Source organism: Dama dama, chromosome 22 (genome assembly GCF_033118175.1).
Source record: "Dama dama isolate Ldn47 chromosome 22, ASM3311817v1, whole genome shotgun sequence".
In the NCBI taxonomy this organism is placed as follows: Eukaryota; Metazoa; Chordata; class Mammalia; order Artiodactyla; family Cervidae; genus Dama; species Dama dama.
In genome coordinates, this window is record NC_083702.1 from 9,140,972 (window position 1) to 9,162,607 (window position 21,636).

Sequence of the window (21,636 nt, forward strand, 5' to 3'; positions counted from 1 at the left end):
AGGTGGCCTCAACGTTCCTCAATTCTTCTGGGGTCTATTGCATCCAGGGAAGAAGGAGGCAGGAGTCCTGGGCAAAGGAAAGTACTCATTCTAGAAGCACCTCTCCCCGCCCCCAGGCTCCCCTCCACACAGATGAGTCGAGGTGGGCCCTGGGGAGCGGGCAAGAGGTCCCCACACGTGGCAGGGGCAGGAGCTATCATCCCCGGGGCTGTCCCCGGAGAGGTGAGGAGCTAGGCCAGTATCAGATCCAAGTTCTATGATCCATGAACCATTTCAAAGAGGTGTCAGAGAGGCTCTGTCTGGGTGGTTTGGTTCCTTCTTTATATTTGTCTATGTTTTCCTAGAATAAATGGGTTTTGCTTGTGTAGCAAAAAATATATAACGTTAAAGAGAAAGAAAAACCTGCAATGTCTACCCTTCATTTCCACGCTTGTTACCAAATACCCCTGGACAAGGCTCTCTGACTCACTCACCCTCTAGATTGGTGGGGCTGCCAGGGGTGGGCCCACCTCAGCATCGGAGGTCAGATCAAAGCACTTCCCAGTTCAGCTGAGCATGGGGTCGCCCCCCTAAGGCTTGTTTCCCAAGGAAGGGAGTTGGGGGAGACACAGAGGCCCAGGGCAGGGATATGACCTCCCTTCAGAAGCCTTCTAGGGCTTCTCTCCACGCAGTTTCTCTGGAGAGAGTGGGGGCGACAGCAGGAAGTCCCCAAGCAGTAAACACCCTCCCCGCGTCATCCAGGAACACGGGGTGCCAGCCTTGCCCAGACCCCCACTCCCCCGGCCACGTGCTGGGCCAGCCCACGGGCCACCTGGAGCTTCCTCCAAGACCACGCCTGGACGGCTGGCGCCCGGGGACGGGTGGGCGGCCGCCCTGAGGATGAATTCTCCAGCTTCTCTCCGAGCATCTCAGATTCCCAGAACATGAGCACTGCGGGAGCCGGGCTTGGGGGTAGCTGACTCCACAGCGCCTGGCCTCATCCTCACTCCATGGATGGAGACTGGAGGGCTGCAGAGGGGCCGGGCCGTCCAGGGTCACAGCTGCCGCTGCTCTGGGGTGCGGTCCTGAGGCTGGCTGACTTCCTCACTGGCACCAACTGGGGGGCAGGGCTGGGCCTGGGGTGGGGCTCACCTCCTGTGGCTCCTTCGCCTCCTCTTACCAGAGAGGTTCACGTCCCCCTGGGTGGTGGGGGGCAGGGGGCGGCAGAGCCTGTAACTCTGATGTCCCTAACACACTGTGTGACCTTGGGTGACTCTCTTCATCCCTCTGGACCTTCGTATTCCCTTCTGAACACGGGAGCCCATATTACTCTGTTCCCTTCTTAAGACTGTTTTCTAGAATAGATGAGAAAATGAATGGAAAACCCTTTGAGGCCTAAGGGGCTAACTCTCTGGAACTGTCTACAGTTGAGCAAGAGAAATGGCCCCAAGGCAGGAGCAATCACAGTGCGTGAAGTGCCCGACACGCTTGCTCAGGTGTGCTAGCAGGCAGGCAGGTAGCAGCAGGAAGCCATGGGCGGGGGCAGTGAGAGGGGGATGGCCTGCAGTGTAGAGGGATTTTATAGTTTCATAAAACTAAGGAAAACTATAAAACTATAAGGCAAGCTGAGTGCCTAAGAATTGATGCTTTTGAACTGTGGTGTTGGAGAAGACCCTTGAGAGTCCCTTGGACTGCAAGGAGATCCAACCAGTCCATCCTAAAGGAAATCAGTCCTGAATATTCATCGGAAGGACTGATGCTGAAGCTGAAACTCCAATAGTTTGGCCACCTGATTCGAAGAACTGACTCATTTGAAAAGACTGATGCTGGGAAAGATTGAAGGCGGGAGGAGAAGGGGACGACAGAGGATGAGATGGTTGGATGACATCACCAACTAGATGGACATGAGTTTGAGTAAGCTCCAGGAGTTGGTGATGGACAGGGAGGCCTGGCAGTCCATGGGGTCTCAAAGAGTCGGACACAACTGAGACTGATCTGAAAACTAAGGACAGATGCGCCAGTACTTTGGCCACCTGATACAAAGAGCCGACTCATTGGAAAAAATCCTGGTGCTGGGAAAGATTGAAGGCAGGAGGAGAAGGGGACGACAGAGGATGAGATGGTCGGATGGCATCACTGACTCAATGGACATGAGTTTGAGCAAACTCTGGGAGAAGGTGAAGGACAGGGAAGCCTGGTGTGCTGCAGTCCATGGGGTTGCAAAGAGTCAGACATGACTGAGCCGCTGAACAACAACGAAGGACAGATTATTGTTCATTCTTTCGAGCATGGAGCCCAGGGTGGAGCCTGAGTCCTGTGCACACATGGGATCAGAAGGGAATTCTCCAGGGTGGGGCTAGGACCCCCAAGTCCAGGGCTAGGCTACACCAGGCCAGGCACCAGCAGGTGGTCAGGAAAGGAGACAGGGAACTGACAGTGTGGACTGGAGCTCCCAGGGGAAGGCCCAGGTTCTGAACTAGATGGACACCTCTGCTTGTGCTGGAAAGAGAGGCCACGTTTCCAAACTGCCGCTTTTGAGTCCCCAGCTGGAGACACACCAGGCCTGGGTGGAGCACCCTGGAGGCCCCGCTACTTACTGTAGTGCCTGGGCTCCTTGGCGCGGGGCCCGGGCGTGGCAGAGCCGGGCGTCCCGGGGGCCTGGCGCCGGCTCCGCAGGGCCTGGTAGAGGCCCAGGGCCCGGCGCTTGGCCTTGCGCAGGATGTGGCAGACGTACTGGAAGATCTCCTCGTAGCAGTCGCCGGGCTCAGCGTAGCTGGCCACCGTGCTGGAGGACAGGTAGCGCTGCCGCTGCTCCAGCATCAGCCGGTGCTCCCGCTGCTTGGTCTCCGAGAACTGGGTCGCTATGACAACGAGGCACAGGTTGATCATGAAGAAGGAGCCCACCTGTGACCAACGGGAGGAGAGGACAGGGACAGAGGGGATGGTGGGGTGAGAGGGGGTGGGGGCGGGGGGCCGCAGGAGGGTGGGAGAGGGAGAAGGAGAGGTGGGGCAGGAGAGACAGCGGTGGAGACGGAGGGATGGAGGCAGGGCAAGGAGCAGAGGGGATGCAGAGGCAGAAGGAGGACCAGGGGGAGGGGCGGGGTAGATCCCGGACATGAAACAGGCAGAGAGACGGCCAGAGACAGCGGGACACAGAGAGAGACGCAAGGAGAGACGCCGAGGGAGGGTGAGACAGACTCAGAGAGAACAGAGATGGGGGGTGTGGGAGGCACAGAGATGGGAGCGGGTGGGAACAGGGAGAGAGAGGAGGGGCAGGGTGTGGAGGGCCCAGAGAGACGGAGAGGCACGGGCACAGATAGGAACAAGAAAAGATCACTGAGGCCTGGCTCCCAGAGGAGGCTGGGGCCCAGGACAGGGGTGGCCCGGGCAGCACCCCAGAAGGCTGCTTTCCTGAAGCCTGCTTCCAAGCCCACCCGCTTTGGGCCCCTAGATCCTGACCACAGCAGCCCTCCCGCCTGGGACATTGACGCTGAGGCAGGGGAGGGAGGCAGAGACCCCACAGGCTCTGCTAGCCCTGATACCCACCCCAGCCCTGCCCTTACTATGGCCTTGATATGGCCTTGACTTGGGCCCTACTTGGGCCCACAGACCCCACTAGAGAGGTTTTCTTTAGAAAGGGTTTGCTTGTGTGTTTGGATGGGGTGATAGGGAAAGGTTAGGAATTCTGCTGCCTCAAGTCCCCAGGCCCCACTCCAAGGGCCACCAGAGGCAGAAGGGCCCTTTCTGCCCCAGTTTCCAGAGGCAGGCTCCTCCCAGACACGTGCTGAGCCTTGGACCAGACTCAGCTGCAGTGAGAGAGGCGGTGGTGTTGCACCCTCCTCCAGGTCGCCCACCAGAAGGTTTCTGCAGGCGACGGTTGGTCGCTCATCCCCTCTTCCTTCCTCTCCCCAACAGCATGGCTGGGAGCCGGGGTTTGGCAGATGAGCTGTGAGGGTTGTAGGGGGCTTCCTGGCCCAGAGGACTCTGGGAAAATCCCCTGCTTCTAAAGTAAGAAGATGCCTCACTCATTCACTCTCTGTATTTCCGGGAGACGGGCTACACAGGCCCATGTGAGGGACACGGACCCCACCCGCTGGGAGCTCACACTTGGCAGCCTCTGCCCAGCCTGCCCCTGCAGCCGCTGTCCCTGGGTGACCAGACAGCACCTCATTTCCCTCTGGACCTCCATTTCCCCCATCTGTCAAACAGAAGACTCAGACGAGCTTAGGACTTATCCAGCCAGTAGGAGCGTGGGGGACCTGGGTCTTAGGGCTGAGAACCCTCACTGGCTGTGTGCTCCAAGCCAAGCGCCTCACCTCTCTGAGGCTCAGGGTCCACACCTGAGAAATGGGCAGGTAACCCGGCCTGGCCAGGGCTGTGAGGGTCAAAAGACAGCATGGTCGCTCAGGCACTGCTCACTGCCCCCTTCCCAGCACCTGGCCAACCCAGCACCCCAGCTTCCCACCAGCCACCCTTTTCCCTGCGATGGGGCTGCCACCCGGGGCCCAATAATTGCAGCAACAATAGCCGTGGGACACATTTACTGAGCAAGTACTGCGTGCCAGGAGCTGTCTCTAACCTGCCCCGGGGCCCGTGAACCAGGGGCCGTCACTGTTCCCCACTTCACCATGAGCTTAGGAGCCAAGGGGCCTGCCCAGGATCACGCTGAAAGTTGCCACCCCCAGACCCACTCCTAACTCCATCAGGAGAAGCAGATGAAGTGTCTGGCTGCTTCTCCTTGAATCTCAAGGCTCCTCTCGCCACCCCAGTGCTTCAGAGTCCGCCCCACTACAGGATTCTGTCTGGGTTCAGGGTCTCTACAAGGCGCCCCCTGCCCAGAAATGTGCTTCCTCTGGCTCTTCCCCCTCCAGCCTTTAAGGTTTGATGCTGGCATCATCTCCTCCGGGAAGCCTCTCACTTCCCCATCCTTTCTCCAGGCTGGGCGAGAAATCTCCTTTGGACTCCCTTAGCCTCTTGGGCTTCCTTTTGTGGCGGCTCCTAAGATGCGGCTGGTCCCTGCCTGCTGCAGCCCGTTTTCCCCAATGAGACTGTGAGCTCCCAGAGGGCAGGGCAGGCCAGATCCACTGCTCGGTACCCAGCACTCGGGGCCTGGCACAGTGCAGGCTTCCCTGAAAGTGCTGGGGAATGAATGAGCCAGTGGATGGGTAGGGATGCCAAACAAAGCCTGGGATCTTCTCCTTCTATCTGCAGTGTTTCCTTATGAAAAGCGTCCCAGCACCCCCAGGAAGGCACTGAAGCTAAGCCAGCAGCGGGTGTATCTCAGCTCAGTTTGTCCTGAACCCCCGGGTCAAAGTCCCAGCAGCCCAGGAGGGGGTGCTGCCCCAGAGCGCCAAGCGCACCCCCTCCTAACACCAGGAAGCCAGACAACCCAACCCTACAGCAGGGAGCCAGCAGTGACTCTCCTGGGAGTGAATCACCTTGACATTTGGGGATTGTGCTGTGGCTGAGGCTGTCAGGTATGACAGAGTGAAGGAGCTCTAAGCTTAGGGGAGACTGTGGTGGGGGTACAGGGGCTGGCCAGCAGAGGGGCCCTCTCTGGGGGTACAGAAAGCCCCCCTTCACCTCCAAGTCTCCCCCACAAGGCAGAGATGCCCGAGAGATGTGGGTCCCTCCAAGAATTCCAAGGAGCAGGAGCCCACACCCAGCTCAGTCTCCCCTCCAGGCTTCGGTTTCACAGCATGTCATCTTCCTGCCCCAGGAACAAGGGAGATGCTGGAGCTCTTGAGAAGCTTCATCTGGAGACTGCATCTCTGCTATGGTCAGAAAAGAATGTATTCCCAGAGACTGCAAGGCAGAGAAACTCGAGTGCTGGATGGACTTCAATGCCCAGAAACGAGAAATGAAGGCAATCAGAAGTGATGGATGCCTCCAGCAGCCACCCCCAACAAGCTCCTTCAATCACCCGTGGCTCGGGTGCATTTCAAAACTGCCCCTCCTGCTCTCTCCCACTCAGCTGTGTGGGCTTGGAGGGGCACCCTGGGGACTCCCAAAGACTCTCTGGTCCCCTGGCCCGTGGGCCCTGGAGCTTGCCCGGAGAGCACCAGCTCCCTTGACACTTACTATGATGAGCAGGATAAAGTAGATGAAGTTGTAGAAGGAGTGAGCATCCATCACGTAGTACATGATCTCCACCCAGCCTTCCAGAGTAATCACCTGCAGCCGGAACAGAGCAGGAGAGACAGGCTGAGACGGCAGAGCCTCTGGAAAGTCAGGCAGCAGGCAGTGCCCCAGACAGAGGTCCCCTAGTGCACTGGGGACACTACACGTGTTCTCTCTCATACTTCTCCCAAGGACTCCACTGGGCAGGCATCCTCATCCCCAACATGCAGGTGAGGAACTGAGGTTCAGAGAGGTTAGGACACTTGTCCAATGTCACACAGCCAGCAAGGAGTAGATCGGGGGCTTCTAACCTGGTCCCTCTCGCTCCAGAGCTCCCTACCTTTCAGTCTTCCACAGCAAAGCAGAAGGACTGGAGGAAGCAGGTGGCGGGGAGGGGGTCTGGGTTGCAACTCCAGCTCACCCCCCGGGCCACTCTCTGAGCCTCAGCTGCTTCTTCAGTGCGTGGGATTAACAAAGCCCGCCCGGCAGGGCTGGGGGAGCAGCTCAGCTGAGCCAGGGACAGTGGCTGTGCTGAGCTTGGTGTGACTCTGTCCCCCACGCACCTTCCCAGAGAGGAAAAGCAGAGCAGCCTTGGGCAAGACGAACTCTGGGTCCTCCCCAGCACCGCGGTCTTGTTGACTTCTGGGCAACTGCACGGAGCAATTCCCCCTCTTGGGGCCATAAGGTCTCCAAACACAGATGCTGGGCTATGATCACATCACACCTTCGGCTCTGAATTCTATGATTCTGCTGCTCCCCAGAGCAAAGCTCGCAGAGCAGCCCTCTCAGCGGTTTCTCAGCCACCTACCTCTGCATCTGCCCCATCGTTCCTTCCAACCTCAGCAGGAAGGTAACCCTGACCGAGCACTCACTGCACGCTGGGCTCTGCTCACATCGTCTGCTTTATTCTTCTCAGCCACTCAAGGTTGGGGGGCGGGGGAGGGAGCTGTTATAACCCCCATTTTTTTAAATTAAAAAAATTTGTTTGATGTGGGCTATTTTTAAAGTCTTCATTGAACCTGTTGCAATATTACTCTCATTTTATGTTTTAGTTTTTTGGCTGCAAGGCATGTGAAATCTTAGCTCCCTGACCAGAGATTGAACCTGCATCCCCTGCACGGGAAGGTGAAAATCTTAACCACTGGACCGCCAGGGAAGTCCCACCCCCCATTTTAGAGATAAGAAAATTGAGGCACAGAGACTTCAGGCAATACACTCGAGGGCCTGCAGTCCTTTCTCCAAACCTCAGTTGCTCTTTCTGGAACATGGGCGTGATAGTGCCTGTCGTGCTGGCAGGTCAGGGAGACTTCAGTGACTCAGGTTGCAAACGCCTAGCAGAGGGCTGGGTGAAGCTGCTCCCTCCACCCCTGCCCACCCCCAGCCCCCAGCACGGGGGCCAGTGCCCGGTCCAAGGGCCTCACCTGGAAAATGACAATCCAGGCGTAGCCGATGTTGTCAAAGTTGATGGCGCCCTTGTGGGGGTTGGCGCTGCCCGTGCGGCACACGTTGTAGTAGCGATTCCAGTTGACGCAGAGCCCACTGGCGTTGAGGTCCTGGCGGCCCGCCCCGAAGTCATAGACGTCGTCCTTGGACAGGCAGCACTCGCGGCCCTGCTCCTTGAGCGGAGGGATCTCATGGCAGCCCATGATGCCGTTGTCCCCGGACAGGGAGCAGATGAAGGGCATCTCGTCGTCCTCCTCCGGCTGGTAGTAGGGGGGCAGAGCCACGTCCCCTTGTCTGTCCACAGGTGACGGTGCAGAGAAGAGGAGAAGGGGAGGGGTCACCGCCACGTGGCACGGCAGGACTGGAATGACCAGCCGTCATGGCTTCAAGGCCTTCCTACATGCTGTTCCCGCTGCCTGGGATACCTTTCTCCACCTCTGGCATCCTCACAAAAACTCCCACCTACTCACTGAGGGAAGTTCCAGGTCTCCCCTTCTCAGGGAACCTGAGGCCCTGCACAAACTCCCATTATTGCTCTTGGGGGAAATGCACCCAACTTCCCTGGGAGCCTGGAGCTCTTTTAGGGCGAGGATTGGGTCTCAGCACCCCTAGTGCCTGCACACTGTTTGGTCAGCACACAGCAGGTCCTCAATATACAAATGCTGAATTTTACTGTTTTAACAAATCAAGGTAAGATACCTTCCTGTCCCATCCTGTCCCATCTATGTGACCTTGGGCTGGTCATTTCCCCTCTCTGGATCTCAATTTCTTCATCTGTAAAACAGAGATGGTGATCCCTGCCCTGCCCATCCTGGGGAGCTAATCTGTGACTCACGGCAATTCCCAACCAAAATTCCAACATGCTTTTGTCTATGAAACCTGGCCAGATGGTTCTAGGCTTTATATAAACGGGAGACTAATCTAGACAACTTTTTAAAAGAATAAAGATGAGTGGAGTACAGCCCTACAAGAGGTCAAAATATACAGTGTGGTATTGCACAGGAAGAGAAGGATTCGTGGAGCACCACAGAGCATGGGGACAAACCCAGGTATAAGAGAGAACTTGGTATATTATAGAGAAGCCTTTTCAGATCCATGGAGAACAGAAGGACTAGGCAATAAATGGTGTTAAGACATTTGCTATGCATTTGGAAAACAATAAAGTTAGATCCCTACCTCACACCATATACAAAAATAAACTTCTGGAAGACATGGCATTGAAAGGAAAAAAGAATGGTTTTTTCTCCTCAATTGTTTATACTGATTGCATACTGCAAATAATACTTTGGACATATTAGGTTAAGCAAAATATATCATAAAATTTTAAATAATAAAATCCTGGTGAATTAAAAAACATAAATGCAACAAAAATAACCACAAAAACTTTACAAGAAAACATGAAGTATTTTTGTTAACTCAGGATAGGTAAGGCCTTCTTATATAAGACACATAAAATCCAAAACTCATAAAGAAAAAGGTTGACAAGATTGAGTATACAAAATTTCTATGAGATGAACAATAGTATACAAACAACAAATTACAATAAAGCAGAAGTGGGCAAACCTTTTCCATAAAGAGACAAATAGTAAGGTTTTTCTTTTCTTTCTGCAAACCACATGGTCTCTGTCCTAACAATGCGACTCTGCCACTGTAACATAAAAACCGTCACAGAAAACGGATAAACAAGTGGACATGGCTGTGTTCCAATGAAACTTTATTCACAAAAACAGGCCCAAGTTTGCCATCCCCTGTGATAAAGCATTTGAAATGCATAAAACAGATACAACATAACCATCTAAAACATACTAAAATCTCTTATAACTCAATAAGAAAAAGGATCCACTAGGGGAATAAAGGATGAAAGACTCACAGAAGAAATCACAGAAGAAATCAAAATGACCAACATACAGGAAGAGATGCTCACCTCACTAATAATAGGAATATATGAACAAAAATTACAGTGAGATCATTTTACATCCATCCAAACAGCAAACATTTCAGGGTTGATAATATTGAGTGTGGCGAAGGGTGAGTGCAAACAGACATGTTCATACGCTAGTGGTGGGAGTATAAATTGACACAACCTTTCTAGAGGGCACTTTGGCAACATCCATCAACAATTAACATGTAGACATGTAACCCAAATACATATGGTCCCCTGACGGTAATAAAGGCACTCTGACAATTCAATGGAGAAAGGATGGACTTCTCCAGCAGCAGTCCTGGGACAACTGGTCATCCACACGAAAAATGAATCTTGACCCCAACCACATGCCATACTAAAAACCATTTGAAATGGAATACAGACCTAAATGTGAAAGATACAAACAAGAAAGCTTCTAAAAGAAAACCCTGGAGGATAGTTCATAACCTTGGGTTAGAAAAAGATTTCTTAAACTGGATACAAAAAATAATACTAGAAAAGTAATTGAGAATCTGGTCCTCATTATAACTGGGGAGCTTCTGTTTATCAATCAAACGATACCACTAAGAAAGTGAAAACTGAAAAAAGACAAAAAGAAAATTAGAAAAGAAAAAATATGGAAATACAAAGAACCTTTAAAAAGAAATAAAAACGGAAAAAGAAAAAACAAAATAAAAAATTTTAAAGGGGGAGAAAAGAGTGAAAACATAAAATTCAAACTGGAATCAAATATATGATATATGTCATAAGCATATATATATATCCACTGAAGGACTCAAATCCAGAATATAAAGAACTGCTACAAATTTATGAGAAAAATAAAGGCAATTCAATTTTTTTTTTTTTTTTTGTAATTCAATTTTAAAATGGCAAAAACCATACAGGTACTTCACATGAAGATATACCAATGGCTGATAAACACACAGACAAGTGCCCATCACCACTAGCTATTAGCAAAACTCAAATTAAGTTGCAAATTAAAACCACAGTAAGGCGCCACTGCACTCTCACTAGAATAGTAAAAATTAAAGGACTGACAATCCAAACATCACTATAGAATGTGGGGCAACTGGAACTCCTTAGACTTTGCTGGCAAACATTCAGTGCAACCATCCTGGAAAACGGCTTAACAAAATTTACAAGCCAGTAAACACAGGCACTCCCTTCACCTGGCAATTCTTCTCCTGGGAATTTACCCAAAAGAAGGAACGGCCATATCCACCCAAAGACATGGGCAAGAATATTCATGAGTCATTGAACCAAAGAACCAGAAACCACCCACATCCAGAGGAGAATGGAAAAACACAACACGTCGTGGTGTGTTCAGTCAGTGAGCCTTGCAGCAATAAAAAAGGAGCTACTGACACATGCAGCAACTTGGATGAACCTCACAGACCCAGGACCATGAGCAAAAGACGCAGACACAGAAGCCTGTACGATTTCATCTAAAGAAACCTCAGAAACAGGCAAAGGGAGTCCATGGTGATAAAAGAGATCAGAATAGCGGCTATTTGGGGCGAGGAGGAGGGTGACGAGGAAGGGGCAGGATAGAGCCCTGTTGGGCTCTGTGAATTTCTCAGGGTAGATTTACACTGGTGCTTAATCCAGGGAAAGCCTCGCTGAGCACCCCGCCCCCCACAGCACTTAATAGCTTGCCAGAGTGTACTTTATACCTTAACCAAAAAAGGCAAATAAAAAATGGACACAGAGGTTCAAGAGGGAGGGGGACATATGTATATCTATGGTTGACTTATATTGATATTTGGCAGAAACCAACATAATTCTGTGTTTATCTTTCATTTTAAAAATAAAAAAATATTTTTTAAATGGGCACAGGGCATACCTCATTTTATTATTTTTAAAACATTTATTTACTTATTTATTTGACTGCACTGGATCTTAGGTGCAGCACGTGGGATCTTGGATCTTAGTTGTGGCATGTGGATCTTTTCAGTTGTGGTGTGTGCAAACTTACTTGCAGCATGCAGAATCTAGTTCCCCAACTGGGGATCGAACCCGGGGCTCCCTGCATTGGGCATGTGGAGTCTTAGGCACTGGACCACCAGAGAAGTCCCCATACCTCATTTTATTAAGCTTTCCTTTATTACACTTCTTACAAAGTGAAAGTTTGTGGCAACCCTGCTTCAAACAAGCCTATCAACACCACTGTTCCCACAGCATCTGCTCATTTTGTGTCTCTGTGTCGTATTTTGGTAATTCTTGCACTATTTCAAGCTTTCATTGTTATTATGTCTGTTGTGGTGATCTGCAATCAATGATCTTTGTTGTTGCTACTATGACTCACTGAAGTCTCAGCAGAGATGGCTAGCATTTTTTGGCAATAAAATATTTTCAGCTGGGGCATGTTTTTTTTTATATACTACTGCACAGTTAACAGAATCCAGACAACTTGCCTGGTGGTTCACACTCCCAGTGCAGGGGGCCTGATTAGGGAAGTAGGTCCCTCATGCTGCAACTAAGAATTTGCATGCCGAAACTAAAGATTTCACATGCCACAACAAAGATCGAAGACTCCAAGTACTGCAACTAAAACCTGGGGCAGCCACATAAATAAAAAGAAACATTAAAAAAAAAAAAAAACAGACCACAGGATGGTGTAAACATAACTTAACATGCACTGGGAAACCAAAAAAATCGTATGACTCACTTTATTTCCGTGGTCTGGAACCGAACCCGCAGTATCTCAGAGGTGTGTCTTACACTTCCACTAGCAATTATGAATCTAGTCATTGATCACACAAGGGCATACAAAGATGGCAAGCATACACAATGCTCCCTGCAGGCTTCCACGTAAAAGCAAATACCTGGTAACCACACAAAGTCCATCAACAGAAGCCGGATCACTGAACTGTGGTCATTTGTGGAATAAGAAACACTGATCTAAGACACACTCAAGACACATCGCCAAAGCAATTCTCATTTTTAAAACCTGTCTGGGGTGTAAATAGTCGTGCGTGTGCATTAATGCCTAGACAGAATCTGCCAGAAGGGAGCAGATGCTTTGCAGAGGACACGAGACGGAGCCCTGCCACTTCCTAGCTGGGTGGCATCGTCTTTGCTTATCAAGAACCCTCCATCTGACCATCTTGGCTTATGTGCCTGGGGCGTGCTTTGTTCACACTCACTGGGGGGTGGTCATGGTAGGCTTTGGAGGTCCTGGAGCAAGGTTCTCCTCTCTCAGACTCAGTTTCTGGGTCTCTGCATGGGGTCAAAAGTCAAGCACCACCGCCACCACCCGTGTCACACAGGAGCGTGTCATCCTTGCTAACCAAGTCAATAAACTGGACTACAGATGCCCAGCAACCCTGAAGATAAACTCACAAGTGAGACAGGTTCAGACAGAGACAGTGCCAAGAAAATCAAGCAGGATAATGTTTGGGGGAAAGGGGTGGTAAGGGAAGGCCTCCAGGAGGAGGTGACACTGGGGCTGAGCTGGGTGAATGAGAGGGGGCCACCTCGGGATGAACGAGAAAAAGATCCATGGGGGACCAGGGGGGCCTGGATGTGACCTGAACCCCCAAAGCTGAGAGCTCACACCTGCCCGTCTCCATCTGTGCAGGCCAGACCAGAAGCAGGAGGGCCCGCCCCTTCCAAATGATTGACACTGAGTGTTCCCCTCCCCCACACAGGGCCCTGACCCACAAGGGTGCCCCGCCCCTGATCTGCCCCCACAGCGCTGTGGAGGGAGCCAGTTCTTTCCCCAGGCTTCCCCCTGGCTCTCCAGCATAGCTCCATCCCCACAACCAACAGTCAGGCGGGCAGGGAGGCCCAGCCCACACCTGTGCCCACCCCTCAATCCCCAAGGGCTGGAACCCCACCTTCTGCTGCATCCTCTCCTGAGCTGGGCAAGTGCCGCTGCTTGGGTGAGCGTGTCAAGTCACAGGATGAATGAAAATGCTCTCCTACCTCTGTCTCCCTGGGGCCTGGCACACAGCAGGAGTACACTTATGCACATTAGTGAAACGAAATGAAAGCTTAGTCATGTCCAAATACATATGGCCATGTATGTGTACTCAAAGCCGCCGCTTACCCCTCCTCGCTGAGATGCTACAGATGTCCAATTTTTCCGACGACTCAACCCAACTTCTCCAAGAGCCACAGCTCAATTGCTGTTTACATAGCTTTGGACAAGCCTCTCTCTAGGGAGCTGTCCACCCCCACTGCTTTTAGACACACGTGGGCCAAATGCAAGCTGACCTTTCCCTGATGACTCAGAGTCACCGATAGGAATGTCTGTGCTCTAATTAGACAGCCAGGTTTCATGTCTGCTTTTGAGGTTTTCTATCTTGTTTTCCCTTGCTGTCATCACTTCTGCTTGGGTCTTAGCCTCCTACCCAACCTCCTTCTTATTTGCTGCTTCCACTCTTTTGGTCCCAATTACCAAGTAAGTTGCTTCCTGCTTCCTTGATGGCTCAGACTGTAAAGAGTCTGTCTGTAATGCAGGACACCCGGGTTCCATCCCTGGGTTGGGAAGATCCCCTGGAGAAGGGAATGGCAACCTGCTCCAGTATTCTTGCCTGAAAAATCCCATAGACAGAGGAACCTGGCGGACTACAGACCACAGGGTCACAAAGAGTCGGACACGACTGAGTGACTAACACTTTCACTTTCACCCAGTAAGTTAAAACTATGTGTTAAGTAAGAGTCAGTAGGAGCTGAATTAGCATCTAAGGGCCTATCTTGGACCAGGACTTTCTGATAACAGTTTTGAGGGCTCAAAGGCCTTTTGTGCTTATTCTGGTGTCCAGCCATTCATGGGAGACCTACCACCAACTCGCCTGGGCACATCCCTTAATCTCTCTGCTCCACCAGAAGTAAGGATGGGGACCAGGTGCTCAATGGGGAGACCTTCCTAACCTGGAAACATTCTGCACAAACAATGCCCCAAGTAAAGCTGGCCAGGGGTCCTAGGGCAGGGGTGGGGGGCTGCACTCACATGGTGAAGTTCTCCTCCAGGAAGCAGCGGTTTCGAAGCAGGCCAGCCCAGAGCTGCACACCAATGATGCCAAAGATGAAGAAGACAAAGAAGCAGAGCAGGAGCACATTCCCCAGCATGGGCAGTGTGTCCAGGAGCAGGTTCACCAGGATCCGCATACCTGGGAGAGGGGAGGGTGGAGGGATTGGCAGACGGGGGCAGAGGGCCCAGAGAGGAGAGAGAGAGAGCAGGGTTAGAGGAACAGAGAAGGGGTGGTGAGAGGAGAGATGGGACAAGTGGGCAGGGGCTCCTCACTGCCCTCAACCTGCTCACTGGCCACCAGACAGACCTCCTCCTTGGTACCTGCCCCTTCTCCCAGAAGCCATGAATATGGCTCTGCATCCCGCTATACTTCCACTAGATCATGGGTGAATAAGCAGATATTTACGGAGCACTTTTAATGTGCCAAATGCTTTTCGGGGTAATGCACAAATACGAGCTCTTCAGTCTCCATGACAACTCTATGAGGGTGGTAATATTATCCCTATTTTATAGAAAAGGTAACCAAAGCTTCATAGAACTGAAGCTACTTGCCCAAGTTCACACAGATAGGAAGCAGCAGGGTCTGGATTTAAACCCGGTGTCCTGACACCAAGTTAGCACTCTTGCTGTAGCCCCCAAGTACCCGGAGGTCTGGGACTGAGGTTAGCTCATCTCCCTATTCCCAGCACCCACCCAGGATGGGCACTTGTTCCCTAATAAATGTGTCCTAAGTGTCCTTCATTTCTAGGACAGTTAGTGGTCCCCTGACCATGACAGGACACATCAGTACCAGCCAAAACCATCCTGCTGACCCACCCCACTGCATGATGGAATCAGGCAGAGCTCTCAGAACCACCTAGAGAAGAACCTTGACCTGCCAAGGTACCCAGACCTGGCCTGATGCCAGAAGAAGAGGACTTTTCCTTTCCTTAGAAATAGTTGCAATGAACGAGCCAAGCCAGAGGCAATAAGAGGAGAAAATGGGGAAATGAGAGAGGAGATAGATATCTCCAGGGAGCGTGATGGGGTGACCTGAATGGGGCTTCAGGCAGGCATGGGGAGGGGGGCAGAATATGTCAGTCACTTCCTTGGGAGATCTGACATCCCAAAACTCTGCAGGTAGGGAAGGCCTGTGGAAAACACATAGCCCCTGATGAAGAGAGAACAGGGTGCAATTCCTCACTCTGCTGGCCTCTGGGACCTGTGGGACCTTGAACCAGTCCCTTCCCCTCTTGGGGGATATGACCCCTCAGCAGAGGGGCCCAAGAAGACAATAACCATGCTACAAAGATTCCCCAGCTCAGGGCCCACACCAAAGTCTCAGCAAACTCTGGGGCTCCCACCCCACAGAGGAAGTGGAGAACAGGCTCAGCTTTTGGCACCACTCCACACACTTACCACTCTTCACATCTGTCTCCCCATTCTTCCCTTCTGCCCCGCCTGCCTGAGCTGACCCATCCGCACCCTCCATGCCCTCTCTCCCCACGGGCTCAGTCCCCCAGCTGTGAAAAGCACCTGCTCTCTCAAGTCTGGGTGATGTCATCCACTGTCATGACTTTGGTAATGGTCTGCATGTCACCCACTCCTCCTGACTCCTCAAGAAGATCCAGCCACCCCAGTCACTGGAGAATCCACAGGAATGCAAGTCCCAGAAAAGTGGGCCACCTTTGTGGCTTTGCCCAGCCCCTATTTCCCAGTCTTCTGAACACAGCATCACTCTTCCATTCCAGTTCCATGGTTTGGGTGGGCTGACATGGAGATCATATGACTCAGGCTTGGCCAATCAGCATAGCCTATTTCCCTAGCCTCCGTGATTGGTCCAGGATGAGCATGTGACTCTACCTAAGACCAATGACAGTTGGCGATGAGACTTCTGATGGAACTACAGGAAAAGAGATGCTCTCTTGCTGCAGAGTTTACAAGTTGGGAGGAGTGAAGCCTGGAGTTGCTGGGGCCATCTTGCTTCCCAGGGATAGTGCCTGTCTGGGGTTGAAGCCAGCCCAGGGAAAGCAGAGCCCAGGGCAGAGAAGGGGCAATTTCTGATAATAGCCACTCTAGAACACAAATGTGGGCATGTCATCACCATGTGTACAAACTGCTGGCATTCTTATCAGCTACCAGGATTTGTGGATCCCTGGCAGGTGGGGGGAGGTCTCTGGAAGGACTATAGGAGGTCATTGAACCTTATGAAATTGCTGTAAAATATGCAAGTATGATGCCATGAGTTTTTCTGGGAAGAAGGTCCACAGAAGTGTCTGTGGCTCCAAACAGTGTCAAGAGCTAGTGGGTCACCCTTGAGTGTACCCCACCCAAGATCCTGTGATTCCTGTGTACCCTCTCTAGCTTCATCTTCCTCTCTCCCTCCCTCTGTCCCCAGTGTGCACCCTAGGTCTCAGGTGGCACTAGTGGTAAAGAACCCATCTACCAATGCAGTAGACATAAGAGACGCGGGTTCGATCCCTGGGTCTGGAAGATCCCTTGGAGGAAGACACGGCAATCTACTCCAGTGTTCTTGCCTGGAGAATCCCATGGACAGAGGAGCCTGGAAGCCTGCAGTTCATAGGGTCACACAGAGTTGGACACAACTGAATTGACTTAGCAAGCACACGGGCACAAAGATACCATGGGATTTCACACCTTCATGCTTGTTTTACTCATGCTGTTCCCTCTTTCTAGAACACTCTTCCACCTCTCTTGTGCCTGGCAAACCTTTATTCAGTCACCATAGCTCAGTTAAGGATCTGCCTTCTCTCTGTGAAGTCTCTCTGTGACTTCCCATACCCCTTTTAAACCTCTCTCTCGCTCACCTGTTCTGGGCCACCTTAGCACCTCTGACCTACCGTAGGCTGTCATGTACAGCTGTGCAGGTTGCATACTGCACAACCTTGAAGGCACCATTTACATCAACATCTATCTTCTAACCCTGATATATAGTTATCCATTTACTCTCCTGTTTTTCCCACTGGGCTATATGCTCCTGGAGACAAGGTCTTTCTGAGTCACCTCAGTACTCCCAGGACCCAGCAGGTCCTGGCCCAGAGCAGAGTTTCAGCCAGCATTTATTGAATGACTGCTTGTGAATGAACAATGTGCTAAATCATGGGGAGGGGGTGGAATATTGGAGAGGGGAAGATGAAAGGATGATGACAAGGAGAAGAGTGGCTCTGTCCAGATTTTTATTTATTCCAGGGGCGATGGCTGAGGTAGTTATTAACGAGGATAATTATTTGGGATTTGCATCACGAGCTCTGTATGGAGTGATTTCCAATCAATAATTAATGCTCACCCCCATCCTCCCACCCCACAAAACTAGGTCAGCCTCCTCTTGGGAAAGGCAGTGGGGCTCCCTTGCAGGCTCCTGCTCTCCAACTGAGAGCAAGCCAGGGTGAGTGAGGGCTCAGTACCCCACTCCCCCCACATCCGCCCCCACAACAGGGGGTGTGCAGAAGAGGGAAGTGAGAAATCAGAGCAATCAGCCTGCAATCCATCCAAATGTTAAGTCAGTCAGTCACAGGCCTTTCTGGTGCCCCATCATTCATTCATTCATCAAACACTTACAAGTACTGTTGCATACCAGGCACAGTGCTGCGCTCGTGGGAAATCCCAAATCCCATTTTTCACCCCCTGCAGAATTTGCAGTCTGCCAGCAAGGGGACAGGGGACCTCAGCATTGGGGAAAGGGATGAGGCCTGGGGAGTAAGGGAGCTCCAGGCACATCGCAGGAGGGGCTGACTCGAGCTGGGCCCTGCAGGATGACAGGAGCGGTGGCAAAGTCATGGAGGAGTGACCAGTCAGAGAGGGCATCCGGGAGTCTCTGCTAGGCGGCTACTTGGGAGATTTCTAAGCAGGCTGAGCCCTTGATCAGCTCTTGACTTTAAAGCCAATGGAACAATCTTGGAGGACAGGACAGAGGCGGGAGGCAAGCACGGAGGGCCAAGCAGCGGCCCTGAGAAGCGGTGGGATCAGAGAGGCCTGGAGGAGGCACCTCTGCACCATCCCAGCCTGGCTGCTCCCGCCTGCTTCCCCCCAGGGCCCAGCTGTTGTTGCTCAATTAATTACATTTCCCAGCTCTCCAGGACATTGAAATTCTGAAAAGCTCCTGAGAACCTGCCTGACCGCCGGCTTCCCGGAATGGCAGCCCCGTCTCTCCTCCCCTCCTCCCTCCCCTCTGCTGAGATGAGCCCCAGCTCACTTCACAGCCCCCCCTGGGGCCCAGGGAGCCCCAGGGCCACAGAGCCAGGGCATAATTAGCTAATTAGGGACTCAGAGCAAGTTCATAGCTTCCGCGCTGGGGAACAGGGGCCACAGGATTAGGGAGCCAGGAAGGACCTCACGAGGACCCAGCTAATCCTCCTTTCAACGCCCACAGTCAAGTAATTAGCTCAAGCAAGTTGGAGGGCTCCGCCATGCCCTTGATTTCCCTGGCAACCGATACAGGAGAGAGAGACAGAGAAAGTGAAACAGAGAGAGAATTGTAGACAGAGAACAGAGGTGGAAAGAGAGGCAGAGACTGCCCTTAAGACCCATCACCATCTACCTCAGACCATCTTTTCTGCTCATCCTTCACACCTCTCTTCAGCTAAGGCCTCCTCCTCCAGGCAGCCTTCTCTGACTCTCACCCCCAGATACTTAGAAGGCTTCCTGCCTCTCTGATGAGTGGCTCTCCCTTTTCCTCTCTCGGGATGAGATTATCTGGTTTTGGTCTCTGTGACTCTTGAGCCTTGGATGGAGACCAGGTGGGCGTTGATGAGGGCAGGTTGTAGGTGACCCATGAGTGTGGCTTGGAGCCCTGCTCCCCTAATTAAGATGGAAGAGGACCCCAGAGTCCTCAGAACATCCAATGAACCCTTTCTCTGATGAGCAAACAGAGCACCAGCTCAGGCCAGGACACCTGGGTGCCAGTTCTGCTGGGCAGCCTTGAGGCAGAGCTTGCCCTCTCTGGGCCCCAGTGGCCTCAACTACAGAAGACAGTGGGTCCTGTCCAGCCTCAGGAAGACCCCCAGGCCAGAACACCTCAGAGGAGGGTGGAGGGGATGCCCCCAAAGTCAAAGCCTCCCAATGAGGAAAGTGTAAATCCTTGTCCCACCCCCCAATCACAGGACCCCCAACCATCAGGCTCCAGTCTGTCACAGCCTCATCCCCCCTGTCCATGCCACACCTGAACCTGCTGCTCCACCAGACTGCAGGCACACCCAGCACGCCCACTTCCCACCTGTGCATTGACCCCCATTGACCGCCCCCCGACTCTCTGCCACGGGGGGTTTCTTTACTACTGTGCTGCTGAGAGCAACGCCAGGTTCACTTCCCAGGGCACAACGGGGTCCGTGCTGGAGCCAGACTGACCCACTTCCAGTCCCTGGGAAGCCCAGGTTCTGGGTCACTGCCGGGCCCTCGCACATGCTCACTAGGCCATCTCTCCTCTGTTTTCAGAGCTCTGCTGTGTGGTCACCTCTCCTGGATCCCACAGCTGGGATCGTGCCCCTGCAAGGAGCTGCCACATCCCCGTCCGCCCTCCATCACACCACTTATTATGCTGTCATCCTTCATCACAGCTCTGTCCTCCTCTCTCCCTGGAAACCAGGAGTGCAAAGCCCACCGGGGGTGCTCTGCATCCCCCAGTCCAGCCTGGGGCCCAGGACAGAGTAACCCCTCTGAGGGGGGCAGCCTGAATGAATGTAGGAGTGATGGGCTGGGTGGATGGATCCGTTCTACAAATGTTGAGTGAGGGCCAACTACATGCCAGGCACTCTTTTAAGCTCTAAGGATATATCAGTTTAAAAACACATCCACAAAAACAGATCAAACCCTTGCCCTTGTGAAGCACACATTCTAGGTAAGGGTAGGAAGAGGAAAGGGCTTCCCCGGTGACTCATCAGTAAAGCATCTGCCTGCAATGCAGAAAACATAGATTTGATTCTGGGGCCAGGAAGATTCCCCTGGAGAAGAAAATGGCAACCCACTCCAGTATTCTCGCCTGGGAAATCCCATGGACAGAGAAGCCCGGCGGGCTACAGTCCATGGGGCCGCAAAAGAATTGGACACGACTGAGCATCTAAACAACAATCGAGATACAAAGAAACAGCAAACATGATAAATAAGTACATTTCTTCCTTTGTTGGGTGGTAAGTGCTACAAAAGCAAAGAGTAGACTGGGGGAGGGGCGGGAGGACCAGGCTGGGGCTGGGGGTCCAGCTGGTATAAAGCGGGGGCTGGGTAAAGCCGCCCTGCCAAGACGCACGGAGCAGCTGTGTGCCCACTTCGGGGAGAGCTCTCCAGGAGAGGGAGGAGCCGCGCAAAGGTGGGAGGGCAACAGGGCTGCCTGCAGGACAGCGTGTGGCTCCAGCTTTGACCGGCGCTGAGAGTCGCGGGTAGAAGACAGACGTGGTCTCCCGGCTGCTGAGGAAAAAACGACTGTGTGGGCTGGGGCCGAAGAGGGAGGCCATTAGGGACCCCAGCCTGCAGGATGGTCTACAAACACCCCTGTGTGGCCCCGGAACCCGCACACGCATCACTGGAAAGGGGGCCGGGCCTGTGGGCTGCACGGCCAGGAGGCTGACAGTGGCCACGTGGTCACTGCCTCCCGAGGGCACCCCCTGCCTTCCCCTGGGACTGAAATGGGGAGCCCTCAGGGCTTCCCTGCTGACTCAGATGGTAAAGCGTCTTCCTGCAATGCGGAAGACACATGGTTCTATACCTGGGTCAGGAAGATGCCCTGGAGAAGGAAATGGCAACCTACTGCAGTGTTCTTGCCTGGGAAATTCCATGGATGGAGGAGGCTGGTGGGCTACAGTCCATGGGGTCGCAAAGCATCGGACACGACAGAATGACTTCACTTTCTTTCTTTCTTTCTTTCTTTCAAGGGGGTGCCCAGGAGAGACATAGGCTCCTGCCCGGTGCCCTCCCTGCTGAGGTTGCCCACACCAGATGCTGGGACTGGGCACTCTCCAGGGACTCTCCAGGTGGGGACCGGGCCTTCGGTCCACCTGCTTCACTTCAAGCCACCTGGCTTGGCCCAGCTCTCGCTCACCTGCCATCCTGATAACACACATCTGGCTGAGGTCAGATGACGTGTCATTGGAGAAGGACGTCGTGGCGGGGTTCTGGAGGCATTCCGAAGGTTGAGTCGGGGATAGGATATGGGTATGAGTGGAATAGAGGAACCGGGGCATCTCCAAAGTTGGGGGCCTGAGTC

General features: G+C 52.7%; 1 protein-coding gene across 1 annotated transcript in view; it reads right to left on the reverse strand.

Moving 5' to 3' along the window:
- Nucleotides 1-21,636, reverse strand: part of CACNA1I (calcium voltage-gated channel subunit alpha1 I) — a 106,732-nt gene that overhangs the window by 39,306 nt on the left and 45,790 nt on the right. Inside the window, exons 5-8 of the mRNA XM_061124040.1 lie at nt 14,424-14,583; nt 7,521-7,836; nt 6,061-6,153; nt 2,577-2,883 (exon numbers count right to left, since the gene is read on the reverse strand). Coding sequence (XP_060980023.1) covers nt 2,577-2,883; nt 6,061-6,153; nt 7,521-7,836; nt 14,424-14,583 — 876 coding nt within the window. The remainder of the gene's footprint in view (nt 1-2,576; nt 2,884-6,060; nt 6,154-7,520; nt 7,837-14,423; nt 14,584-21,636) is intronic.